This window comes from Elephantulus edwardii, unplaced genomic scaffold, assembly GCF_000299155.1.
Source record: "Elephantulus edwardii isolate Elephantulus edwardi_28Jun2011 unplaced genomic scaffold, EleEdw1.0 scaffold00135, whole genome shotgun sequence".
NCBI classification, from domain to species: Eukaryota; Metazoa; Chordata; class Mammalia; order Macroscelidea; family Macroscelididae; genus Elephantulus; species Elephantulus edwardii.
Window position 1 is genome coordinate 8,449,806 of NW_006399885.1, and position 24,329 is coordinate 8,474,134.

At 37.7% G+C, this 24,329-nt stretch overlaps 1 protein-coding gene across 2 annotated transcripts in view; it reads left to right on the forward strand.

Moving 5' to 3' along the window:
* CDK8 (cyclin-dependent kinase 8) overlaps window positions 1–24,329 on the forward strand; it is a 174,300-nt gene that overhangs the window by 78,913 nt on the left and 71,058 nt on the right. For both annotated transcript variants that reach the window (XM_006894119.1, XM_006894120.1), the window contains exons 2-3: window positions 313–388; window positions 21,909–22,019. In XM_006894119.1, the coding sequence (XP_006894181.1) occupies window positions 313–388; window positions 21,909–22,019 (187 nt within the window). The remainder of the gene's footprint in view (window positions 1–312; window positions 389–21,908; window positions 22,020–24,329) is intronic.

Consider the following 24,329-nt stretch of genomic DNA (forward strand, 5'->3'; position numbering starts at 1 on the left):
ATTTATTTATTTTTTTAATTTTTGTATGCGTGTACCGTCAAATCAGATCTGACTGGTACAGGAGGAGATGGCCCCTCCTTCCCTGGCAGAGCACCTGGTGGATTCGAACCGTGCACCTCTGGGATTGTAGTTGCAGCTTCTTGCCACTAGGCCACCAGAGCTCCCCTGGGATTATATTTTTTATTGTGTGATCATCTGTGAAAGGTATCAAAACTGCATAGTAAATATGACTTTTATTTGTTTACATTTTACTTTATTAAGAATGCACAAAAATCTTTCATCTATATATTAAAAATAGTTTTGTTTTTACAGGAAAGATGATAAAGACTATGCTTTAAAACAAATAGAAGGAACTGGGATCTCTATGTCAGCATGCAGAGAAATAGCAGTAAGTGAAGCTCTTTTTATCATTTCTGTTTTCAACTGTTTTAAGAGGCCCTACTCTGTAGCTCACTCAACTGTATTTACCGCTTGGTACTTCGGTTACATAGTCGGTTAAAGCACCTCAACTGCTTGCAGTGGTTTGAACTCATCTGTTGCTTTGTGGGAAAAAGATGGAGCAATCTGCTTTGATGAATATTTAAAGCATTGGAAACTAGAAACAGCTCTACTTTGTTGTTACGGGATTGCTGTGGGTCTGAATTGACTCAATGACAGTGGATATGATTAGCATTATAAATTGATTTTGTCACATTTGTGGAAGTTAGTGAACAATGTTTCATATCAACCACCGGTAGAAACAAAAATTTAAAGAGACATAAAGGTAGCATGTAATTCTAGCATACAGAGAATTTTGCTGTAAATTAATTTATGAGGAGCCATGATAATCTCAGTTATTTTTATAAACTTTTTTTCTAACACTGTATGACTAAAAGGGTCCAGCTGTTAACTTCATTGTGTTCAGTTAAAAAAGTAGTGTGTTAATATGTACAAATAAATAGTTCCAGGATAGGATGAATGTTGTTACTAATGTGAACTTTCAGTAAGTTAGCATGTTATTAATGTATTATATGCCTTTTTGTTTTAGTTTACAAGAATAGCTCTGCATGGTGTTGTGGATCTTTTAATTCCGAAAGTGAACTATTTTTTATGTTAATGCTTTTAAAATAATTACTCAGTAAATTTAGGTTGAATATTACTATTTTGAGATTTTACTGTTGAAACCTCTGAGTCCATTTTCTCTTTTTCATGCATTTGCTTTAATAGCTTAAATCCAAGTATTCTAGGGCGTATATTATTATAACCTTAGCTTTTGTTGGTCTGGGTTTCCAGCCTACTTTTTGCTATTACTAGCTGCCTTCAAGTTGACCCCTACCTCATGGCAGGACAGTGCACAACAGGATCAAATACCTGGTCAGCACCACTCCCATGGTTGCTTGATAATCAGACTACTGTGACATGGTCTTCTTTGGCTAGTTTTTGGAAGTAGATTATCAGATCTTTTTTCCTAATCTGTTTTGGTCTGGAAACTCTTCTTAAATATGTTGGGCATCATGGCAGTACCTGAGGCCTCACTAACAAGTGGGTGATGACTATGTACTGAGTCTCCTAGTGGAAGGCAAGAATTCTACTGCTGAACCACCTTTGTTCTCCCAAATCCACTATTGTTGGTATTGTTAGGGACTGTTGGGTTAGTTCCACCTCTCATCATAGTCATTGCTATGTGAGAGCCTATTGTAGCCACTTTGTCCATCTCACTTAAGGTTTTCTCGGTTATATAGTGCTGCTGTAATACACAGAGTGAATGGCTTTATCAATCAAATTTATTATCTCATAGATTAAGGGGCTTTTGTTTGTTACCTGCCCAAGAAGTCAACTAGGACCCGTAGAGAACCTGTGAACAGATTGAACCCTGTCCTTTCCTGTGCCATTATGATCTCCAATGTGCTCAAGCCCATCGTTAGAGTCATTGCGTCAGTCTATCTAGTTGAAGGTCTTCCCTTTATTTTAATGACTGTCTGCTTTTCCCAGCATGATCTCTTTTTCAATTCTGACAGCATATGTGAGATAAAATGTCACCATCTTTGCCTCTAAGGATTACCCTGCTTGCACATCGCAGACAGACTTGTCAACCTTTTGGCAGTCCATGAAATCATTCAGTACTTTTCTCCAACACAATTCAAAAACATCGATTCTTCTTCATGCTGCTTTTATTCGTTGTCCAACCTTCATCTGCATATGAAACAATTGAAAGTACTGTGACTTGCATCAGAGCCACATTAGTCTTTAATCTGACATTGTTATACTGTAGAACTTTGGTAAGGTCTTTGGCAGCAGATTTTCCCAGTCCAGAATATCTCTGTCTTCTTGACTGCTGCCAACCTTAGGTGGTGATTGTAGATATAAGTAAAAGGAAATTATTGACAACTCCAGTCTTTTCTCCATCATTCATAGTCTTGTCTGTTGGTCCAGTGGTGAAGATTAATTTTTATTTCATTTTTTTTCTTTGGATTATTGATTTTAAGATACATTCCATATTGAAGTCTATTGTCTTTTATCTTCTACAGTAAGTGCTTCTTCAAGCCTTCTTCACTTTTGATAAGAAAGGTTCTGTCATCTGCATAACACAGGTTGTTGATGAGTCTTCCTCTAATCCTGATGCCACCACACTCCTCCTCATAGAGCCCAGCCTCCTGGGTGATCTGTTCCACATATAGATTGTACCAAAAGGAATTGGCTGGCAAATAATTTCATGAAACACCATATGAGCAAGAGCTTGTGGTGATGAAGAAGTTCAAGCTGCTCTGAAAGAACTGGTGAAAAACAAGGCCCCAGGATTATACCAAATGATATATTTCAACAAACAGATGCTGCCCTTCATGTGCTCACCGAGTTGTGTCAAGAAATGTGGAGGACAGCCACCTGGCCAACTGACTGGAAGAGATCCATATTTATTCCCATTCCAAAGAAATACAGAATGTGGAAATTATTGGACAATATCATTAATATCACATGCAAGCAAAATTCTGCTGAAAATTATCCCAAAACAACTGGGAACTGCACATCAACTGCCAGATGTGCAGGCTGGGTTTAGAAGAGGCCATGGTACTAGGGATATAATAGCTAATGTTAGGTGGATCTTGGCTGAGAACAGAGTACCAGAGGAATGTCTATCTCTTGTTTCTTGACTATGCAAAGGCATTTGATTTTGTGGTTCACAACAACTGTGGCTGACTCTGAGAGGAATGGGAATCCCAGAACACTTGATTGTGCTTCCTTGAAACCTATACTTGGACCAGGAGGCAGTCATCAGAACAGAGGAAGGGAACACTGCATGGTTCAAAATCGGGAAGGGTGTATGCCAGGGATGTGTCCTATTTCCATACCTTTTCAATCTGTATGCAGAACGGATCATCTGGTAGGCTGGGCTCTCAGAGGAGGAATGTGACATCAGGTTTGGAGGGATACTCATCAACAGCTTGCATTATGCAGATGACACAACCCTGCTTGCTGAAACTGAAGAGAACCTGAAGCACTTGCTACAGAAAAGGTCAAGGACTGCAGCCTTCAGTATGAATTGGAGCTCAATATAAAAAAACAAAGATTCTCACCACTGGACCAATTGCCAGCTTTGTGATGGATGGTGTAGAGACTGAGATTAATAGCTTTAGTTTGTTTGGTACCACAATTAACACTTCTTGGTACCAGCAGCCAGGAAATCAGAAGACGAAATGCATTGGGAAAGTCTGCTGTCAGAGACCTCTCCCAGAGTACTGAACAGCAGTGTCGTCAGTCTGGAGACTAAGGTGCACCTGATCCAGGCCATGGTCTTCTCAGTTACATGCTATGCATCAGAAAGCTGGACAATGACTAGGAATGATAGAGAATTGATGCCTTTGAGCTGTGGTGCTAGAGAATAGTACTGAATATACCATGCTGTGCCAGGAGAACAAACAGGTTCATCCTGGAGAGGGTGAAATCAGACTGCTCCTTGGAGACAAGGATTGAGGAATGTTGCAAAGGAGGAACCAGTTCTTGGAGAGGGACATCATATTTGGAAGGGTAGAGGGACAGTGCAAGAGAAGACGACCCTCAGTGAGATGGATTGATTCATTGACTAGGGTAATGATGATGGTAGGTGTGTCAGAGACCAAATTGGCACAGGATTGAGCAGGTTCCAGAGCTATTGTATGTAGGGTCGGTATGAGTCACGAGCGACTCAATGGCACCTAACAACCACCACCTCTGACTTCTTGTTCCCCTGTGTTTTCTATGCTCCCCCCTTTGTATTGTTTTAATTGTTGCATTTGCCTTTTTGTTTCTCTACTTTCCTTTAACTACATTTTGCAAAGATTGCATTTATGTATATCTGTGAGCACTGAAGTCTTTCTTGTCTCTGTTCCCTAACTAGGATTTAGCTAGTTTTTTGACATAGATATCCTTAAATGTCTGGGTACATTAAAAACATTCTCCAGATGTTGCAAATACCTTGCTTAGCTAGGCTTGCACTGACCTAGGTGTCAGCAGAAGGTGCACTATACTGTTTCCTCAGATAGTTTCAGAGCATGTTTCTCAAGTTTCCTATTTACAACGCTCTTTTGAAATTATTGCTTTCTGGATGAATTTTTTTTAAGGTCACTAGGGAGGGATTAGAGAGGAAAATGTGTAACAATGAATGAATGAAAATCCAACTTTTCTGTAAACTTTCTGTAAAATAAATAATAATAATAAAAATAAAGTACTGCTTTCTGAAAGAAGTTCCACCTAAGCCTCTCCTTCAAGTTTTTAGGTACCTATTACGTACGCTTGTTGTTGTATACCATTGAGTCAGAACTGATCCATAGCTGACCCTCCAGTGGGTTTTAAGAGGCAGTAAATCACGTGTTAGGAGATGATCTATTTTTCTATCCAGGAAGCTACACTTAATTAGCACTTTACATTATTTCCCAGTGCTCTTTTTTTCTCACCTTGCATGGCAGGCTAGACCAGGACAAACACCTTGCTTTGGTCTTTCAGGAAGTCCTAGACAGGACAGAGCAGACACACAATATAATTTGCAAATAAAATATCTTCTGTTTCCTCTAGAATAGCAACCAGTCACCCTTTCTGAGCATGTCGTTTGCTGCTGATTTAAAATGACTAGGAGTCTAGCTGGGGAGGGGTGGATTGTAGGTAAGTAGAAAACCAAAGCCTTCCAACTGTTTTATGTCACTACTTTCTTGATTAAGCATGCAGTTTGGTTTCTGCTTGGTTTTTTCCTGGAGTTTTGTTAGGCCATGGGGACATTTTGCATAAGAGTATCACATTGCAACATAGTTTCCTTTAAAAAGTTTTCCCTTATTGAGTATTCTGAGAACTTTTGTAAAAAAAAAATGATAGTGTTAATTGTGTGTACAGTTCCAGGTCCAGTTTTGTACATTGATCTCTTTGTCTATATGTCAGTACCAGCTTCATTTTATTATTCTGTCCTTATAATAACAGTTCAGTTCATATGATAGTAGGCTTTGAGAACATTGTGGCCATTCTAGGCTCTTTGCCTTTTGGTATAAATTATAGGTTCTGATAGTGAATTCTTTTCCTTATTTTAAATTTTCTTGAAATCAGATTTGGGTTGCACTGATTCTGAAAGAACTTATAGTTTAATAAGCTTGAGACTTCACTCTGAGAAAAGATAATTTTCATTTCTCTTAGCAGTGTAACTTTTAGTGGTTAGTGCATATGTTTTGTTAATTTCATTGTTAAGTACCCTTTGCTTTTGGGGGCACTATTGTAAATTATATTTTCACTAATTCACCAAGAAGTATAATGCTAGCTGTGGAGGTTTTCTTAGCTGTTATTATTGGTGTTTAGGAGGAGCCCTTACATTGTCAATGTCCTGAGAAGTTTTTCTTTCACTCTTTTTTTATAGTGTTTTATGTCTTCAAATACTTTTGTGTTTATATATATCCATACGGGTTTTTTTTATCAATTATAGTTCCTAGTGATAATACACTTGAATTCCTAGACAATGCCCCTTTGGTTTATATATTGCTAGATTAGATTTAATTGGAACACCAATGATCAGAGAAGACTAGATAAGTTGTGATGACATCAAGACTTGTCATTCATGAAGAGAGTAAAAGTAACTCAAAGACAAAGGAGAAAAGAAAGACCAAAATTGATGTCACAGAAACTCTGAAAATGACATTAGAACATCAGCAGCCAAAACAAAGGGAAGAAGTATCTGAGTTAAAGAGGTGAACAAAAGATTTCATTGGGGAGTTCAAGAAGACAAAGCAAAGTATTATAACAGAATTTGCAAAGAGCTGGAGTTGGAAAGTAAAAAGGAAAGAACTTGCTTGGCATGACTCAAGCTGAAAGAACTGAAAAACAAATTCAAACCTTGAGTTGAAATACTGAGAGATGCTATGGACAAAACCTTGAATGATCCAGGAAACATAAAAAGAAGTTGGAGGGAATGTGCAGAATCAAGTAGCATATGATCCAGAACCAGTGGTAATGAAGGAAGAAGTTCAAGCTTTTTTGAAGACTTCTGCCAAAAATAAGGCCCTAGTGAGGAAGACCAGGCACAAGAAAACACAAACTAAGCAAAGGTAGGAAACCTGTTTAGGGTAGGCCCAGGCCCAAGAAGAGACTAGCTAAACAAAACCAGACAACTTGTTTAGCAGATGCAACTCCCAGGAGCAGTGACAGGTGGACAGCTTTAACCATGTATGGGAGACATAAGCTCAGCAATAAATAACAGAATAATTGGTCCAGCAACTAGGGGTAGGCTACCCAGTAACCAAATGACATAATTTTAAATAACCTATGTGTACCTAACTAACTTAAAGGCCCTTTGCCCAAAAGGTTTAACTAATCAGTCATAATGTCTGTAAAAACTAGCCAATAGAAAATAGCAACATTACCTTAACAGCCTATATAAAGGGGGAACATTTTGCGTTCTGGGAGCCTGACCCTTAAAGAGCCTGTGGTCCCTGTCAGTGCTCCTCGCGGACAATAAAGTCTTTTTTTTTTTTTTTTAGACAATAAAGTCTTGCTTGCTTGTAGCACTGTACTTCACCTGGAGTCCCTGGTCTGGAAGTAGAATTCCTGCAACACTAGGAATGTTGAGATACCAGTTGACATGTTTCAGCTAACAGAGCATCCCTGGAAATGCTCACCAGACGGTACCAAAAAATTTGGAAAACAGCTCCTCTGGGTCAGTGACTGAAAGAGATCCATATTTGTTCCCATTCCTAAAAAAGGTGATCCAAGAAAATGTGGAAATTATCAAACAATATCACCAATATTAACATGCAAATAAACTATTAAAGATCATCCAGAAATGGCTAGAATGGTACACTGACAGTGAATTGTCAGAAATTCAAGCTTTATCTAGAAGAAGTTGTAGCACCAGAGATATTATTGATGTCAGATGGATCTTGGCTGAAAGCACAGAAGACCAGAAGGATATGTGTGTGTGTGTGTGTGTGTGTGTGTGTGTGTGTGTGTGTGTGTGTGTGTGAGAGAGAGAGAGAGAGAGAGAGAGAGAGAGAGAAAGTGAGTATGAGATTGATATACGAAGACATTTGACTGTGTGGATCACGATAAATTTTAGCTAACATTGAAAAAATAGGAATCCCAGAACAGTTAATTGTGTTTATGTGAAACTTATCTGTAGATCAAGAAGCTATTGTGCAAATATAGCAAGGAAATAGCACATGGTCTAAAATCAAGAAAAGTGTTTCTCAGGGCTGTATTCTTTTTCAGTAACTATTCTATATTGAATGTATGAAAAATGATACAGCTTCAAGATTGAGGAAGACTGATTAACAGCCTGCATTATGTCAATAACACAACCTTGCTTGCCAAAAGTAGACTTGAAGCGTTTGTTGCAAAATACCAAAGATGCCAGCCTTCAATGTTGATTACATCTTAACATAGAGAAAACAAAAGTCTTCATCAACTAGGTCAATAGGCAATTGTGATAGATGGAGATAAGGTTGACAATTTAAACTTGGTTGAATTCACAGCCCTAGAATCTTGGCTACCAGAGGTCAAAAAATAAAAAAAATATTGCAGTGGGAAAATATGCTGTTAAGGAACTCTCCAAGGTGCTACATGATTCAAGTCATTGCCTAATCAGTTTCTTTGAATTGAGGTGTTGAAGAAGAATACTGCCAAAAGAACAAACAAAGATATCTTGGAGAAAAGTGCAAACAGGATGCATCTTAGAGGCAAAAGTGGTGAACCTTTGTCTCATGTATTTTGGGTGTGTATTAACAGGGGCCAGTCCTTGAAGAAGACATCATGTTGGGAAAGGTAGAGGAGGGTCAATGAAAGAGGAAGACCTACAACAAGATGGATTGATACAGTGACTTCTAACTGGGTTTGAGTATATAAGAAATTATCAGGATGGCACAGTATAGGACAGAGTTCACATCTGTTCTTCATAGGATCACCATGAATTTTAGTTGGCTCCATAGCACCTCAGAAAGACAAGAGATTTTTACAGAATATTATTAAAGTGCTGGTATAGTCCTAATACATTGTTGAAGGCTATATTCATCTTTTTGTTTAGTACCTTTTAAAAAAAAATTTCTCTTTGCATTTATGATTTTGGGACATAATGATCTGTTATTTATTTAATTTTTTTTTCCTTACAACTTCTCAAAGTTGTGTTCTCCTGAAACTGTTTGGAAACATTTTTCCATACTGTATTTTCTTTCTTAAATATTTGATAATAACCTTTACCAATCAATACATCCTTAATAGTTACAGTTGTTGTTAGGTATCGAGTTGAGTGTTTTTCTTTTTGTTTTGGCTTTTTTGACATCTTGTACAATTTTCAGAGATTATTCTGATAACCATTTTAGAATTTTCCTTCTCAGAAATGGCCTTTTGCTCTCTTCATGAATGCTGTCTTTGATCGTTAGTGTTCATTGCCTCAAACCTATTCATGAGATGATTTTTAAATTCAGGTGGGGTAGAGTGAAGGTTGTATTTTGGTTTTTGTGGACTTATTTTTTCTTCAGCTTCAGTTTTACCTGCACATGAGTAATAGAGAATTCTTCATATGGTACATTGTTTCACTTGTCAAATTTGTATTCATAAATTAATTAAAATACTGTTAATATCTTTTCTTATAGATTCTATAATATTTTTTCAATTCTGATTGGGATGATTTATATTTTCTCACCTTGTTTTTTGATCAAAGTAACTTATGGTTTGTTAATTTTAGTAACTTTCTTTGGAGGAACCAACTTTTGAGTATAATAATCTCTGTTTTTTAGTTTGCTGAATGCTGGTCTTACCTTTATTATTTTTTTCTTTACACTTATTTATAGCTTAACAGAAGTTTTAGACTGTGCTGATATTGATATTTAAGACTATAAATTGTCCTCTGACCTGTGCTTTAGCTACTTCCCACAGATTTTGTTGTATTTTATTTTCCTTATTTTGTATAGCATATCTACTAATTTCTTCTTTTGCCTACTTATCATTTAGATGTATATTATTTAATTTTTAAATATATAAATATTCTGGTCTATATTTTAATTTCTTCAGAGTAAGATTTTACAATGTATTTTACTTAGTATTTGACACATACATGCTGAAATATTACAGGTGAAATGATGGTATTTATGTCATGATCCGAGATGAGGAAGAATGAGAGATTAGGAATATAGATAAAATAGCACTGTGAGTGGATTATGTGATATGAAAATTTCATTATCTCTATACTTCTATAGTGACATTCTTCTGTACTTCTGTAGTACAGTTTTTAAAATTTTCTACAATAAAAAGTTCAAGAAGAAAGAAAAGTGTTCCGTCACTTCTTAGAGATTTTTTTATTAAGGTCTTCCTTCGGTTTACGAAAACTCAGAAAATCCTCTTTGATACCTCACCTTCCTTACTCTCTGTGAGTGCATCTCATTTGTTTCTTTAATAGCATTCATTCTAAGTTGTAATTAATTGGAGGGTTCTAAGTTGTAATTGGAGGGAGTTTCTTTGCCTTTGTTTATTTTATCTGTTAACCTCGCTAAAGTAGTTCTTAACCAGGATGTACTAGGTGTGGCACATAATACTTGCTTAGCAAATATTTTTAGAAATGAAGGAAAGAACGTGTAGAATTTGTCATGGTGTCTAATTTCTACGAAAGAGCGTTGTATATCCTTGTAGTTTGTTCTGTACATTGCTATAGATTTCCAGATTTCCTGTTAGCTAGGATGGTTTTGGCTTCATAGTTTTTAAACTCTGCTGTACAGTGAGCCATTGTTAGGTTTTAGGTACCACTGAGTCAGTTTTTAACTCAGAGACCCCTATGGCAGAGTAGAACTTCACTATAGCGTTTCTTAAGTTGTAATCTTTATGTCAGCAGATCACCAGATCTTTTCTCCTGCAAACCGTTGTTATGTTCCTGAGCTGCCTGCAACTCACAGTGACCTGTACAGGAGCTCTGAACCCTGCCCCATCTTGAGCCAGTCTCACTATTTCCCACATTGCCCCAACCCACATTGCCCCAATTACTGTATCAATCTATCTCATCCGGGGTATTCCTCTTCTGACCCGTCCCTCCACACTTCTGAGCATGATGTTCTTATCCAAGGACCAGTCTCTCCTGGCCACGTGCCTAAAGTATGTGAGTGAGAGCTTCAAGATCCTAGCCTCTAAGGAGAAACAAATAGGACAATCCTGTTTGTTTTCTTGGTGGTCCATGGTATGTTTAGGACTCTTCTCCAGTGCCACAATTCAAAGGCATGAATTCTTCTGTCATTCTTAGTCATTGTCGGCATACTTTAGTCTCTAGGCTGACATCAGTGCTTTTCAGCACTCTGGAAAGGTTCTTGACAGCAGATTTTCCCAATGCAATTCTTCTTTTGATTTCCTGACAGCTGGTGCCAAGAGTGTTGATTGTGGAGCTGAGCAAGCTGTAATTGTGAACAACCTCAATCGCTTTCCCATCTAAATGCTGCCAGTCTACCCAGTGGTAAAGATCTTTTGTCTTCTTGATGTTGAGCTTCAATCCATATTGAAGACTACAGCCCTTCACCTTCTGCAGTAAGCTCTCCAGGTCCCCAGTTTCAGCAAGCAAAGTTGTGTTATCTGCATTAACATAGGTTATTGATGAGTCTTCCTGCAATCCTATTGCCACATTTCTCCTTATAAAGCGCAGCCTCCCAAAATGATCTGTTTTTCATATAGTGGATTTAAACTACCAAACTTTGGCAGCTGAGACTTCATCTCAACATTTGCCTTTTATGTTTATCAACTTTTATTTTTTTTTCTATAATTATATTTTATTAATTTTCATAAACATTTACAGAGATTTTGGGCTTCCACTCATTCATTGTTGCACTATTCTCTCTACCCTCCTCCCAGTTTGTTCTTGTCCAAATGCCACAGTGCTTGTCAAAGCCAGTTCTGATTAATCTTCTTTGTCAGTGTGTCCTTTGCCATTCCCTATCACTCCTCCCTGAGAGAGACTTCACCCTGAGTCATAAGGAAAAGGGGATGGCGTATTCTCTTAGCTACTTCCTGCTGAAAAGGGACGCTGTGGGTTTCAGGGTGAAGATCTTCTCTCACTACTCTAAAGGGCCCCTTTGGCAGTAGGAAACACATAGACTATTATGGAGATTGATTTTGGAATTTAGATGCACTCTTATTGATTGTGCTTGGCCGTACATGTTCATATCCTTAAAGATGTATCATGGGGGTGTTGCAACCTAGAAGACACAAATTTGACTAACAAGTTATAAGTACATGAGTCCAGAAATTATGGAAAAGTAAAAGAAAAGATTCTTTCATTGTTTTACAAACCCTCCCCCAGGTCCCCTCCACCATGTAGCCCTCGCTCTAGTCTCCTGTGATGACAGAAATACCCAGTTATATCTCTCTTTTAAACGGTTCTCTCCCTCCTCTGTTTCAGTGCAGTATACATTATTGAACCCATCTTACTCAGTCTCTCCCCAACCCCAAGGACAGTCCCATTCTACAACAGTGGCATCATGTAATATTTGTCCTTTTGTGACTGGGATATTTCACTCAGCATAATGTTCTCCAGAGTCAACCATTTTGAATAATATTGCATGAGTTCCTTGTTTTTTAATGCAGCATAGTATTCCATTGTGCAAATATACCACAGCTTCTCTAGCCATTCGTTTGTTGATGGGCACTTAGGTTGTTTCCAACTCCTTGCTCTTGTGAACAAAGCTGCAATAAACATGGGTGTGCATATATCTGCTTGGATGTCAGCTATGGTCTCTTCAGGGTATATTCCCAGTAGTGGAATTGCTGGGTCAAATGGTATCTCTATTTGCAACTTTTTGAGAAAGCGCCATACTGCTTTCCACAGGGGTTGCACCATTATGTTTATCAACTTTTAAATATTTGATTGAAGAAAAGGCTTAAAGCTATAAAGTAAAAAAAAAACCAAAAACAAAAATAAACAAAAAAACCAAACCATTCCCAAGATATTAAAACTGCTTTTAAAGTAATTTTAAAGAATTTTGGTATTTTAACTCCACTATCATTATATCTTTGGTATAAATTTGGAGTTTATTATTTGGCAGCGTTTTGAAATTTTAAAGGTAGAAATCAGTATTATTTTGAGTATATGAGCCCTTTTCTTAGTATTTATTTAATTATTGGCAAGATCTTATTTTGAATATTGTTTGTATACAGAGTGCAGATTAAAATTAATATTTTATGTAGTAATTGGAATGAATTAAGTTTGTGATATATATTAAAATATTTTGTCTATTTAGCAGTGATCTTAATACATAGGAAAATCTCAAGTTTTTCAGTCACTTCTTATGTGTTGATTTCACTTTGACTTATAACAACCCCTGTGAACAACAGCTATGAATCCTGCCCTGTCCTGTGACATCCTCTGTCATACTAGAGTCCATTTTTACAGTCATTTTGGTGTGGCTCTTATGCTGACTCTCCCTTTTCCAAGCATGGTAATATTCTTCACCAAGGACTGGCTCCTTCTAACAATATACTCACAGTATGCTAGACTGTTTTCACTGTCCTTGCCTCCTGGGAACATCTAGTTTCACTTTCTTCAGGACAGATCTGTTTGTTTTCTTGGCAGTCCATGGGATATTAAGTCCTCTTTATCACAGCTACTCAGGCATCAATTATATCATCAATAGTCATTGTCTAGCCCTCAGGCACAAAAATTATGGCTTGAATCAGGTGTGCTTTGATCTTCAAACTGACATAATTTGCTCCTCAATATTTTGGAGAGGGCTTTTTCTAATGCAATAGGTCTTTTGACTTTTTGACTCCTGATGCCAAGGATATTGATTGTGTATCCAAGTAAGATGAAATGTTTGAAAACTTCAGTCTTCTGTCCATCTGTTACCATGTTGTGTATTGGCCCAGTGTTGAGGGTTTTTGTTTTCTTGATATTGAGATGTAATTCATATTGAAGGCTGTAGTCTTTGATCTTCAGCAGCAAGCACTTCAAGTCCTCCTCACTTTCACCAAGGAAGGTTGGCTCATCTGCATAAAGCAGGTTATTGATGAGTCTTCAATCCTGAAGCAAAATTTTTTTTCATATAGTTCAACTTCTTGAGTGATTTAACTTGGCATACAAATATAATAAATGTGGAGAGAGGTTACAGCTCAGCTCCTGTGCATACCTTCTTGATGTTAAACTATGCAGTGTTCCTTTGCTCTGTTCAAAAAATAGCTCCTTGGTCTAGGTATAAGTTTCACATGAGCATAGTAAGTGCTCTGAGATTCCCATTCTTCTCAATATTAGCCACATTTTGTTATTATCCACATACAGTACTTCCCCTTTGCATAGATGAAACAGGTGATTTTTGTGAAAGAAACTGTTGTATAGATTCAAACCTTTCTTTCAGGAATAATTTTGTTGTAAATCTTCAGAGGCAAATAAATAAATATCTAAACTTCTGAAATTACAGGCTTTCAAAAACCCAGTGTACAATAGAGCACACTTAGATTATTATGTGGACTAACAGACATGGCAATTGAAACTGAGATCTTAGAAATGGAAACACGGAGAAAGAAAAATAGCTATAAGGAGACACTAGTGATTGGAACGTGGAATGTGAGAAGCATGAATGTAGGAAAATTGGACATTGTTAAAGAAATGGGACGCATAAATATTGACATACTAGGTATTGGCGAAATGAGATGGCTTGGCATGAGACATTTTGGATCAGATGATTATATGATTTACTATGCTGGGGATGAAAAGGTGAGAGAAAAAATGGGGTTGGTTTCATAATTAAAAAATCATTTCTAGATCTATCCTGAAATACAGTGTGGTGACTGACAGGATAATGTCCATATGCATACAAGGAAGTCCAGTGAATACCACTATCATTCAAATATATGCACCAACAGCTAGAGCCAAAGAAGAGGAAATACAAGATTCTTACCAACTTTTGCAGTCAGAAATTGATCAAACATGCAATCAAGATGCAATAATAATAATGGGCGACTGGAATACAAAAGTTGGGAACAGGGAAGAAGGATCAGTAGCTGGAAAACATGGGCTTGGTCAGAGAAATGAGGCTGGAGATAGAATGATAGAGATCTGCACATTCAATGATTTAGTCATTGCAAATACCTTTTATAAGAAACATAAACACAGAGTGCATCTAAATTCCAAAATCAATCTCCATAATAGTCTATGTGTTTCCTACTGCCAAAGGGGCCCTTTAGAGTAGTGAGAGAAGATCTTCACCCTGAAACCCACAGCGTCCCTTTTCAGCAGGAAGTAGCTAAGAGAATACGCCATCCCCTTTTCCTTATGACTCAGGGTGTAGTCTCTCTCAGAGAGGAGTGATAGGGAATGGCAAAGGACACACTGACAAAGAAGATTAATCAGAACTGGCTTTGACAAGCACTGTGGCATTTGGACAAGAACAAACTGGGAGGAGGGTAGAGAGAATAGTGCAACAATGAATGAATGGAAACCCAAAATCTCTGTAAATGTTTATGAAAATTAATAAAATATAGAAAAAAAAAAAGAAACATAAACACAGGCTATACCTATGGATCTCACCTGGTAGTATGCATAGGAATCAAATCAATTACATTTGTGGAAAGATTCGCTGGAGAAGCTCAATATTAGCAGTGAAAACCAGGCTGGGTGCTGATTGTGGGAAAGACCACCAACTACTCATATGCAAATTCAAGCTGAAGTTGAGGAAAATTAAGTCAAGTCCACGGGAACCAAGATTTGACCTTAAGTCTGTCCCACTGGAATCTCAAAACCATCTCAGGAACAGGTTTGAGGCCTTGCGCACCAGTGAGCATAGACCAAATGAGCTCTGGGAGGATATCAAGAAAATCGTCCATGAAGAATGCAAAAGATCGTTACAAAGGCTAAAGAAGAAGAAAAGACCAAGATGGATGTCAGATGAGACTCTGAGTATTGCATTAGAGCGCCAAGAAGCCGAAGCTAAAGGAAGAAATCAAAGAGCTGAATAGAAAATTTCAAAAGGCAGTTTGGGACGACAGAGCAAGATACTATAATGAAATGTGCAGAGATCTGGAGTCAGAAAATCAAAAGGGCCGGGCTCGCTCAGCATTTCTTAAGCTGAAGGAGGTGAAAAACAAATTCAAGCCACGGGTGGCAATACTTAAAGATAGTTTGGGTAGAATGTTGAATGATCCAGGAAGTATCAAAAGAAGATGGAAAGAGTACACAGAGTCACTGTATCAGAAGGAATTGGCTGACACAGAGGAATTTCATGAAATAACATATGAGCAAGAACCTATGGTGATGAAGGAGGAAGTTCAGGTTGCTGTGAAGGAATTGGCAAAAAGCAAGGCTCCAGAAGTTGACAGCATACCAACTGATTTATTTCAACAAACAGACGCTGCCCTGCATGTGCTTACTAAGTTGTGCCAGGAAATCTGAAGGACAGCCCGCTGGCCAACTGACTGGAAGAGAGGGATATTTGTTCCCATTCCAAAGAAAGGTGACCCGACAGAGTGTGGAAATTATCAAACAATTTCATTGATATCACATGCAAGCAAGATACTGCTGAAAATTATCCAAAACCGTTTGGAACAATATGTCAACAGAGAACTGCCAGATGTGCAGGCTGGATTTAGAAGAGGTTGTGGTACTAGGGATATTATACCTAATGTAAGATGGATCTTGGTGGAAAGCAGAGAATAACAGAAGAATGTCTATCTGTGCTTCACTGACTATGCAAAGGCTTTTGACTGTGTGGATCACAACAAGCTATGGCTGACTCTGAGAAGAATGGGAATCCCAGAACATTTGATTGTGCTAATGCTGAACCTATGCTTGGACCAAGAGGCAGTTGTCAGAACAGAGCAGGGAGACACTGGATGGTTCAAAATCAAGAAAGGGGTCCGTCAGGGATGTATTTTATCTCCATACCTTTTCAATCTGTATGCAGAACAGGTCATGTGAGACGCTGGGCTGTATGAGGAGGAATGTGACATCAGGATTGGTGGAAGAATGGTCAACAACCTGCGTTATGCAGATGACACAACCCTGCTCGCTGAAACTGAGGAGGACCTGAAGCGCTTGCTGCAGAAAGTCAAGGACTGCAGTCTTCAATATGGATTGAAGCTCAAAATCAAGAAAACAAAGATTCTCACCCCTGGGACATTTGGCAGCATCAGCATGGATGGTGAAGAGATTGAGATAGTTAACAGTTTTAGTTTACTTGGCTCCACGGTCAGCACTCTTGGTAACAGCAGCCTGGAAATCAGGAGACAAATTGCATTGGGAAAGTCAGCTGTGAGGGACCTCTCAAGAGTACTGAAGTGCAACGACATCAGGCTGAAGATAAGGTGCGCCTGGTCCAGGCTATAGTCTTTGCAGTTACGTGCTATGCGTCAGAGTGTTGGACAGTGAATAGGGATGATAGAAAGAGAATTGATGCCTTTGAGTTGTGGTGCTGGAGAAGAGTGTTGAATATACCATGGACTGCTAGGAGAACAAATAGGTTTGTCCTGGAGAGGGTGAAGCCAGAATGTTCCCTGGAGTCAAGGATTCTGAAGCTTCATCTGACATACATTGGGCATGTTGCAAGGAGGGACTGGTCCTTGGAGAGGGACATCATGTTTGGGAGAGTGGATGGACGGCACAGGAGAGGAACACCCTCGATGAGATGGATCGATTCTGTGAGTGGAGTGGTGGAAATGAATGTATTTGAGACAGCAAGGTTGGCACAGGATAGAACGGCGTTTAGGGCTTTTGTACATAGGGTCGATACGAGTCGCAAACGACTCGATGGCACATAACAACAACAACAAAACTTAAGAACTGGATGTGTCTTAAGGATGTAAGCTCTGCTAGAAGTCAGAAAATGCTAATATTCTGTTTAGCCAACAGGAAAACTGTAGAGTGACCCAGGTGTGATTGCACTAGCCACATGGCAGAGCATGGAGTAGTTAACGCTACTGGGGCTATTCTCATTCTGCCACATACTTCTGTAGGATCAAAGCAAGTTGTTTAATTGTCCTTCTCTCCTCTCTGTTCATTTATAAAGTGGGAATAAGATAGTATCTCAAATGATTATCACGAGAAGTTTAGAATACATGCTAAAACAGAAACTCTTGGTGAATGTTGATTACTATTACTACAGTTACAGTGTTACTATGTCTCTGCTGATCAGTGCTTTCAGGTTGACTGCTTCAGCTCTTCTTGAGTATGTGGACAACAGAAGGAAACCTTACCCTCAAGTTTCTGCTGGGCCTAAGCCTATTGTTATCGTTGCTATAAGAGTCATCACTTTGAGAATCTTTTTTTTTTCCCCCACTGACTCTACTTTTCCAAGTATGATGTCCCTTTTTAGGGACTAGGCTTACTTGATGGCATTTCTTAATTATATGAGATAAATATCACCATCTTTGCTTTTACGTAATCCTCTGGCTACAGTTCTTCCATGAGAGATTTGTTTGTGCTTTCAACAGTCTGTGTTGTATTCAGTATTCTTTACCAACACTGCAAGGAAAGGGCATCAGTTCTTCTTGGATTTCATTTTCTTGTTAACTGTTTAATGTTCCCCTGCATCTGAAGCAATGGATACATCCCCTGTTGGACACTCTACAGCTAACAGAAAATTTGGAAGCTTGAATTGGTCACCCAGAGATGCCTCAAAAGCAAAGCTTAGGATGAACTTCTGTAAAAATCAGCCCTTGAAGTCTGTAGAGCACACGTCTGCAGGATGTCACCATGAGCCAAAGGTGATAACAGCAACCAGTTTCGGTAGAGGATTTCAGCACATGATCTTATGAACATGGCTTTTAATAAAGTTAGCCCTATTAAAATGCAGCACAATTCCTGGTCTTTTGGAAGTAGTCTAGTATGAACTTTTCCTTAGTGACAGTTCCCCTACTGAGTCTCTTCACAGTCATCTTCCCATTCCTCGGTGAATATTCTTTTCTAATCTCAGGGTGACTTGTCTCCTTAAAACAACCACTTAATGAATGAGTCGCCCATTATGTTTATAAAACAAAAAGCCCATTGTTGTCAAGCCATTTCCAGTTCATTGCAACCCTAGAGCAGAGTAGAACTGTCCTGTAGGATTTCCAAGGCTATACATTTAACTTGGACATTTTTATAGAAGTAGACTTCTGCATCTTTCTCCTGCAGAACCACTGGTGGCTCAGAACCATAAGACTTTCTGTTATCGTCGGGTACTTAACCACTGTGCCACCAGGCCTCTTCTATTATAATTTCTCAGTAGTTAAATAATTACTCTTGAAAATTTTGTCTGAAAAGTAGAATTGCTTTCAAAGTAGTTCTTAAAATAATAAGCTAAGAAATAAAAAACCCAAACCTACCAACAATTTCAAGGGAGCCCTGGTGACCTAGTGACAAGAAGCTGTGCTACAATCCCAGAGACATTTGTATATACTAGCTGCTCTGTGGGATAAAGATAAGCAGTCTCCTCCCATGTGATTAAGTGCCTAGGAAAACCCACTGGAGGGTCAGCTTTTGATTGGTTCCAACTTTCCGGTATACAACAGCAACAACAACTATCATCAAATCAGTACTCAGTATCCAATCTGTGAGACAGCCAGTCTTTACTGGAGGAGACTGCTTATCTTTCTCCTACTTATCTTTCTCGAACCATTGACCTTTCACTTGGCAGTCCAGCCAACACCAGTACAACACCACAAGAACTCTTTTGTTTTTAAAAAAATAGATTAATTTTGTCATTAAAGTAGTAAATTAGTCCATAGATTGATGAGAAGGAGAAGCGGGGAAGAGTCAAGAGATAATGTTATACTTTAGTGTATTTATTTATTTTTTATGGAATTATTTATTCAGACATTCACCAAGTACTTCTGTATGGTGCCTGGATGTATACCAGGAACCTGGTATTGCAGTGGAGACACAGTATCTGCCAGCATGATGTTTACCATCTCAGACACATTTAGAACCTCTGTGTCTGTGGGTGGTAGGGACAACTAGTCCCCCAGTATATTAGATCTTAGGCCACAGTAGTTATGAGTGAAGATGCCCTGGTGGCTAAAGGTTGGGCTGCTAACTCTTAGGTCTTCAGTTAGAACCCACCAAGCTGCTCCTTGAGAAACACATGAAGTAGCCTCCTCCTGTTAGGTTTAGAGCCTTAGAAACCTGATAGAGAGTAGCCATGGTCACAATTTACTCTGTAGCTGTGTTTTTTTTTATGGGTTTTTAATGGGTGTTTCCCCCAACCCCCTCCCAGTTTTAGTTACGAGCAAGGAGCTCTAGGGGTGTGGTAGTTAATACCCTGCTGCTAGCTAAAAAGGCTGGTGATTTGGACCTGTTCTGCAGGATTAAGATATCAGAGTCAGCTTCCATCACAATTAAAAATTTAAGAACAAATCCCAAGCCTGTTGCCTTTGAATCAGTTCCAACTCCTCACAACCCTGTAGAAAAGAATAGAACTGCCCTGTTGAAGTTCCAAGGTGGAAGCTGACTGCGATATGAAAACATTGTAGTTAAAGAGTAGAAGAATTTGTTCCAGGTTACATTTCCAGAATGTGATATGATGGGCCAAGATTTAGTACTCAATACTAAATCCAAATTAAAAAACAAGAGTATTGAAATGTCCTCTCACATACTTTGAGCCCGTTGTCAGGAGGGAAAGATCAGTGAAAGAGAAGGCCCTCATGGCGGTGAACTGACAAAGTGGTTCCAACAGTGAGTTTAAGCATGGCAGAGGATGGCACAGAATAGGGCAGGATGTGCACCTGTTGATCATGGGGTCTCTGTGAGTTGTGGTCAGTTCAGTGGCACCTAACAATATCTTAAACTCATTCCAAGTCACTATGGCCCTCATAGTGGTTTTTCAAGGCTGTTGTCTTTACAGAAGGAGCCCTGGTGGCACAGTGGTTCCGTGTTCAACCACTGACTGCAAACTATAATATGAATACTACTTCCTAGAGTTAACTCAAGATTGAGGTTATGCTTGTCTATGCTTCCATAAAACTGAGCACCTAAGAAGTGCTCAGTAACTTAGGTGTGGCTGATTTTATTTATTTATTTATTTTTAATATTTTTGTTTGTTTGTTTGTTTTTTAATACCAGAGGCAAATCTTATCTTGGAGGTGAATTTGAGGCAGCTGCTAAGAATAGCCTTATATGTAGGTTTCTAGTATTTGGAGAGAACTCTTGCCAAAGCTTTAGAGTTTGTTTGCTTGTTTGTTAAAAGTCATACCCTGCCAATTTCCAAAAAGGATTGTCGCTAGCTGTCTGGCTTCTGAGTGTGTTCAGTTGTGAGGTAATGGAAAAAACACTGAACTCGAACTGAGGTGACCTAGAGCACCAGCTGACGCTCGTCTGCCAGCTGTGTGATCCCAGGTCATCTCTCTCTCTCAGATGCTTGGTCTCTTCAGATTTCTGAGAATTGATATATAATCACTAAAGTGTCCTAAATTTGAAAATTCTGTTCTCATTGGAAAGATCTAGAACCTGATAGGAATTGAGTCTTGCTGTAGAATGGCGTAATCAACAGACTCTTCAGAGAAGACATCTAGTGTATGGTCCATTCAAATGCTTTCCTTTGCTGAAACCTCCAAGCAAGCATCCTTCAAGCTGAGAGTCAGTCACTGTAGAATACAACATTACATCTTTATAGTCAGTCTTGTTTTGGTGACAGTGATCTTACAGAAGGTACTTTTTGTAGGTTCTTTATCACATTTTGTAGACCTTTATCACATTTATGCTTTTGGAACATATTTCAAGTTATTATGATGTATTTCTGATAAAGGTGTAGTAGTGTCTAGTGTCTCCTGTCTCTATTCAAGGGGAAGCTATTTGTGGTTGCTGCTATTTGTGGTGTGGTTTTTTCATTTGTTCTGTTTTTGCATGGCAAGAGTTACTTTGTTTTTGTTGTGTGCCGTCTAGTCAGAACTGCCTCATCGCTGATCATCCACTGGATTTTCAGAGGCTTTTAATCACACAAGCAGAGATTACCCATCTTTCTCCTGTAGAGCAGCTGTTGGATGATTAGATATGGATAAATAAAGATTAATAGAAACATACTTTTAGGAGATCAGAAAGGTTAAACTCTAAAAATGTGCAATAGCTGGATGCTTCTTAACTTTTTACGCAAATAAAAGGGGGGATCTGGAATTCTAATTAACTTTATCATGCCTGAAAAATTAGGTACTCTCTTTCCCTGAGTTGCAGGTCTTAGTTCTAATTTGCTAATTAGCTATTGTTGGGATTAGACTTGGACATAGTTTTAAGTTCAGTTTTCATGTGATGTTGAAACAAGAACACAGTCATCAGTTCTGACTTTTACAGAATTTCTTTTCTCCATCATTTTTTTTCCTCCCTCATGTGACAGTGAAACGTCTGTAAGGATATTTGAAAATTGGTTGTTATTTATTAGATATTTAAAATTAATAAACCAGTAAGTTTACATTACCTTTCAGTTGAAAGGATAGAATAGCGTATTTGTTTTTCAGTGTTATTTTGTGCAGCAAAGATATAATGAATCACCTTTGTTTTGCAGTTACTTCGAGAGCTTAAGCATCCAAACGTCATCTCTCTTCAAAAGGTGTTTCTGTCTCATGCTGATAGGAAGGTGTGGCTTCTGTTTGACTACGCTGAGCATGACCTCTGGGTAAGGTGATTGCTGACTGACTGAGCTCTTGCTTTTCAGTCATGGATGGTTGAGAGTGCCTAACAGCAGGGAGCTCATCTCCTCTGAGACATCCCTTTGAAAATAGAAGTAACCACACAGAATGTGGTTGATATTACCAAGACTAGAATATTTTCCTTTGTTTTATTGCATTTACTGTCTGCCTTACTTCTTTCTAATAATGAGCTAAGGAAAAGAATAGAATCTAAAGAATGTAAACAACTATCAGTAGTATTGGATTGCTATAGTTTTTGATTAAAAAACCATAACCCTATAAATTATAATGGTTTATTTGGTATAAACTTTAAAACCACTGATTTCCTGTTCTTCTATAAAGTCTTGAGAAGGTGCTGCCATCATGTAGAGGGGAGAAATGTTATATCTGGAACTAGTCTGAAATCTTACTATGATTAAATTTGCTGTTTGCCACAGTAATGGCCCTGAAGCCATAAGTTCCACTGTCCTTAAAATGTAATTCTTTTCCTACCTTTTACAAAGTTGTTCTTAGCAATTACATATTTAAAAAAATTATTTTTAAAATAAATGCAGTCAGAGACGTACAAAATGTTTATTAGTGATATATTGGTTATCTTTCACAATTACTATTCACCATTCTAATGCATTTTTATTTTCATCAGCATTAGTTGAACAGTATACTTACTTGACCTGGGCATTCTCATGAATGACCAGAATTCTTTATGGTAGAGAGCTCTACAGAGTGTTGTGTACCATAGAGTAAGAACCGACCCAGAGCTGACCCTCCAGTGAATTTTCAGAGGCAGGAAATTGTGTGAAAGTTGTTTGCCCATCTTTGTCCCATGTAGCAGTTGATGAACTCAAACCATGTACTTTTGCATTGGCAGCTCATTTCCTTAGCAGTAAGCATTGAGAACTCCCTAACATGAGATTCAGAGCCATTAAAATAAATGCCAGTATCTGTTGTGATTTTTAATTTTTCTTTGCTTATTGACATATTATCAGCATAATTTAGATATCCAGAGAACAACTAAATGCTTAAAGACTTATTTAAATGGAATAATTATTAATTTGTATTATATAATGCAAATAATGATGCTATAGAAAGAAATTATTAGAAAATAATAACTGACACAAACATTTTCCTCTAATATTTTGCAGTTTACAAAGTGGATTGCTTTACTAACTGCTATTTGTAAGAGGCTTGGCTAACATAAAATTTATATTGAATGTAGCAGTTATATTTTTAAAAATCGTAAATGTCATCTTGGACATAAGATTTTCTGATAGCTAACAAAATTTTGAAACATACTCAAAAAACCTGTATCCTAATCACTTTTGTGTGAAGAACACCTGTTAATATACAATAGAGCTTGAAAAATAAGAGTCCAAATGACCTGATCTTATTAACAACTGTATCATTGCTGTGAGCTAGGTGTTTTTGTGATATTTAGTAACGTCTTTAAATAGCTCACTGTGGTTTGCATATTGGCCTACATTTGTCAAATCAGTATAGCAGTCATTTTATTGAAATAAAGAGAAGAAAAGACATACACTATTATCATTCTATCAGTAATTTGACTCAACTTTCAGAAATAGTCAAAACAATTCACATTTTTCATTCAGCTACGTTTCTCAATTTTCTTTACAGAACCTTGAACTAAATAAAATGAGGACAAATTTCAGTTAAACAGGTTAAAAGTAAATTCAACATCAGAATATAGTCAATAGTTTATGAAAGTGTTTTGCTTGTTTCTAGAATTAGACTTATTTATATAGTTTTAACAATTGAAACCTACATGGGTTTCATATGCTTTCGGATTCATAAGAAATATTTTCCTTCTATTCATAGACACTTACTTTGCATGACAAACTGATTTGATCCAAACTTTTAAAAAAAGCAAATGACTTTTTAGAACAAAAAAATAAAACCAAATGTATTGAACTTTTGTCCTGGGTCCACACTAATTATAAAGTAACTATTTTTCTCCCTTTGGTTTTAAACTTCTGTTCTTTTGTTTTAAATGAAATTAAACCGAAGTTCTATTAATTTAAAATTGAGCACTTCCCATGACTCTAAAATGTAAAAATATAATTCAAACTGAAGACATTTTCTAGACAAACTAGCAGAGGGATTTGTAATACATTACAGTATAGCATGGAAGATAGAATTGCCCTCAGTAGGATTTTTAGTAGGCTAGGATTGTAGTATTTAATTTTATACCTAGGTATGTATATTGATTACATTTTAGGAAGTATGTTTCACCTAATATTGTAGACTGTGTAGAGATAGTTTTGTTATCATTAGCTTTATCA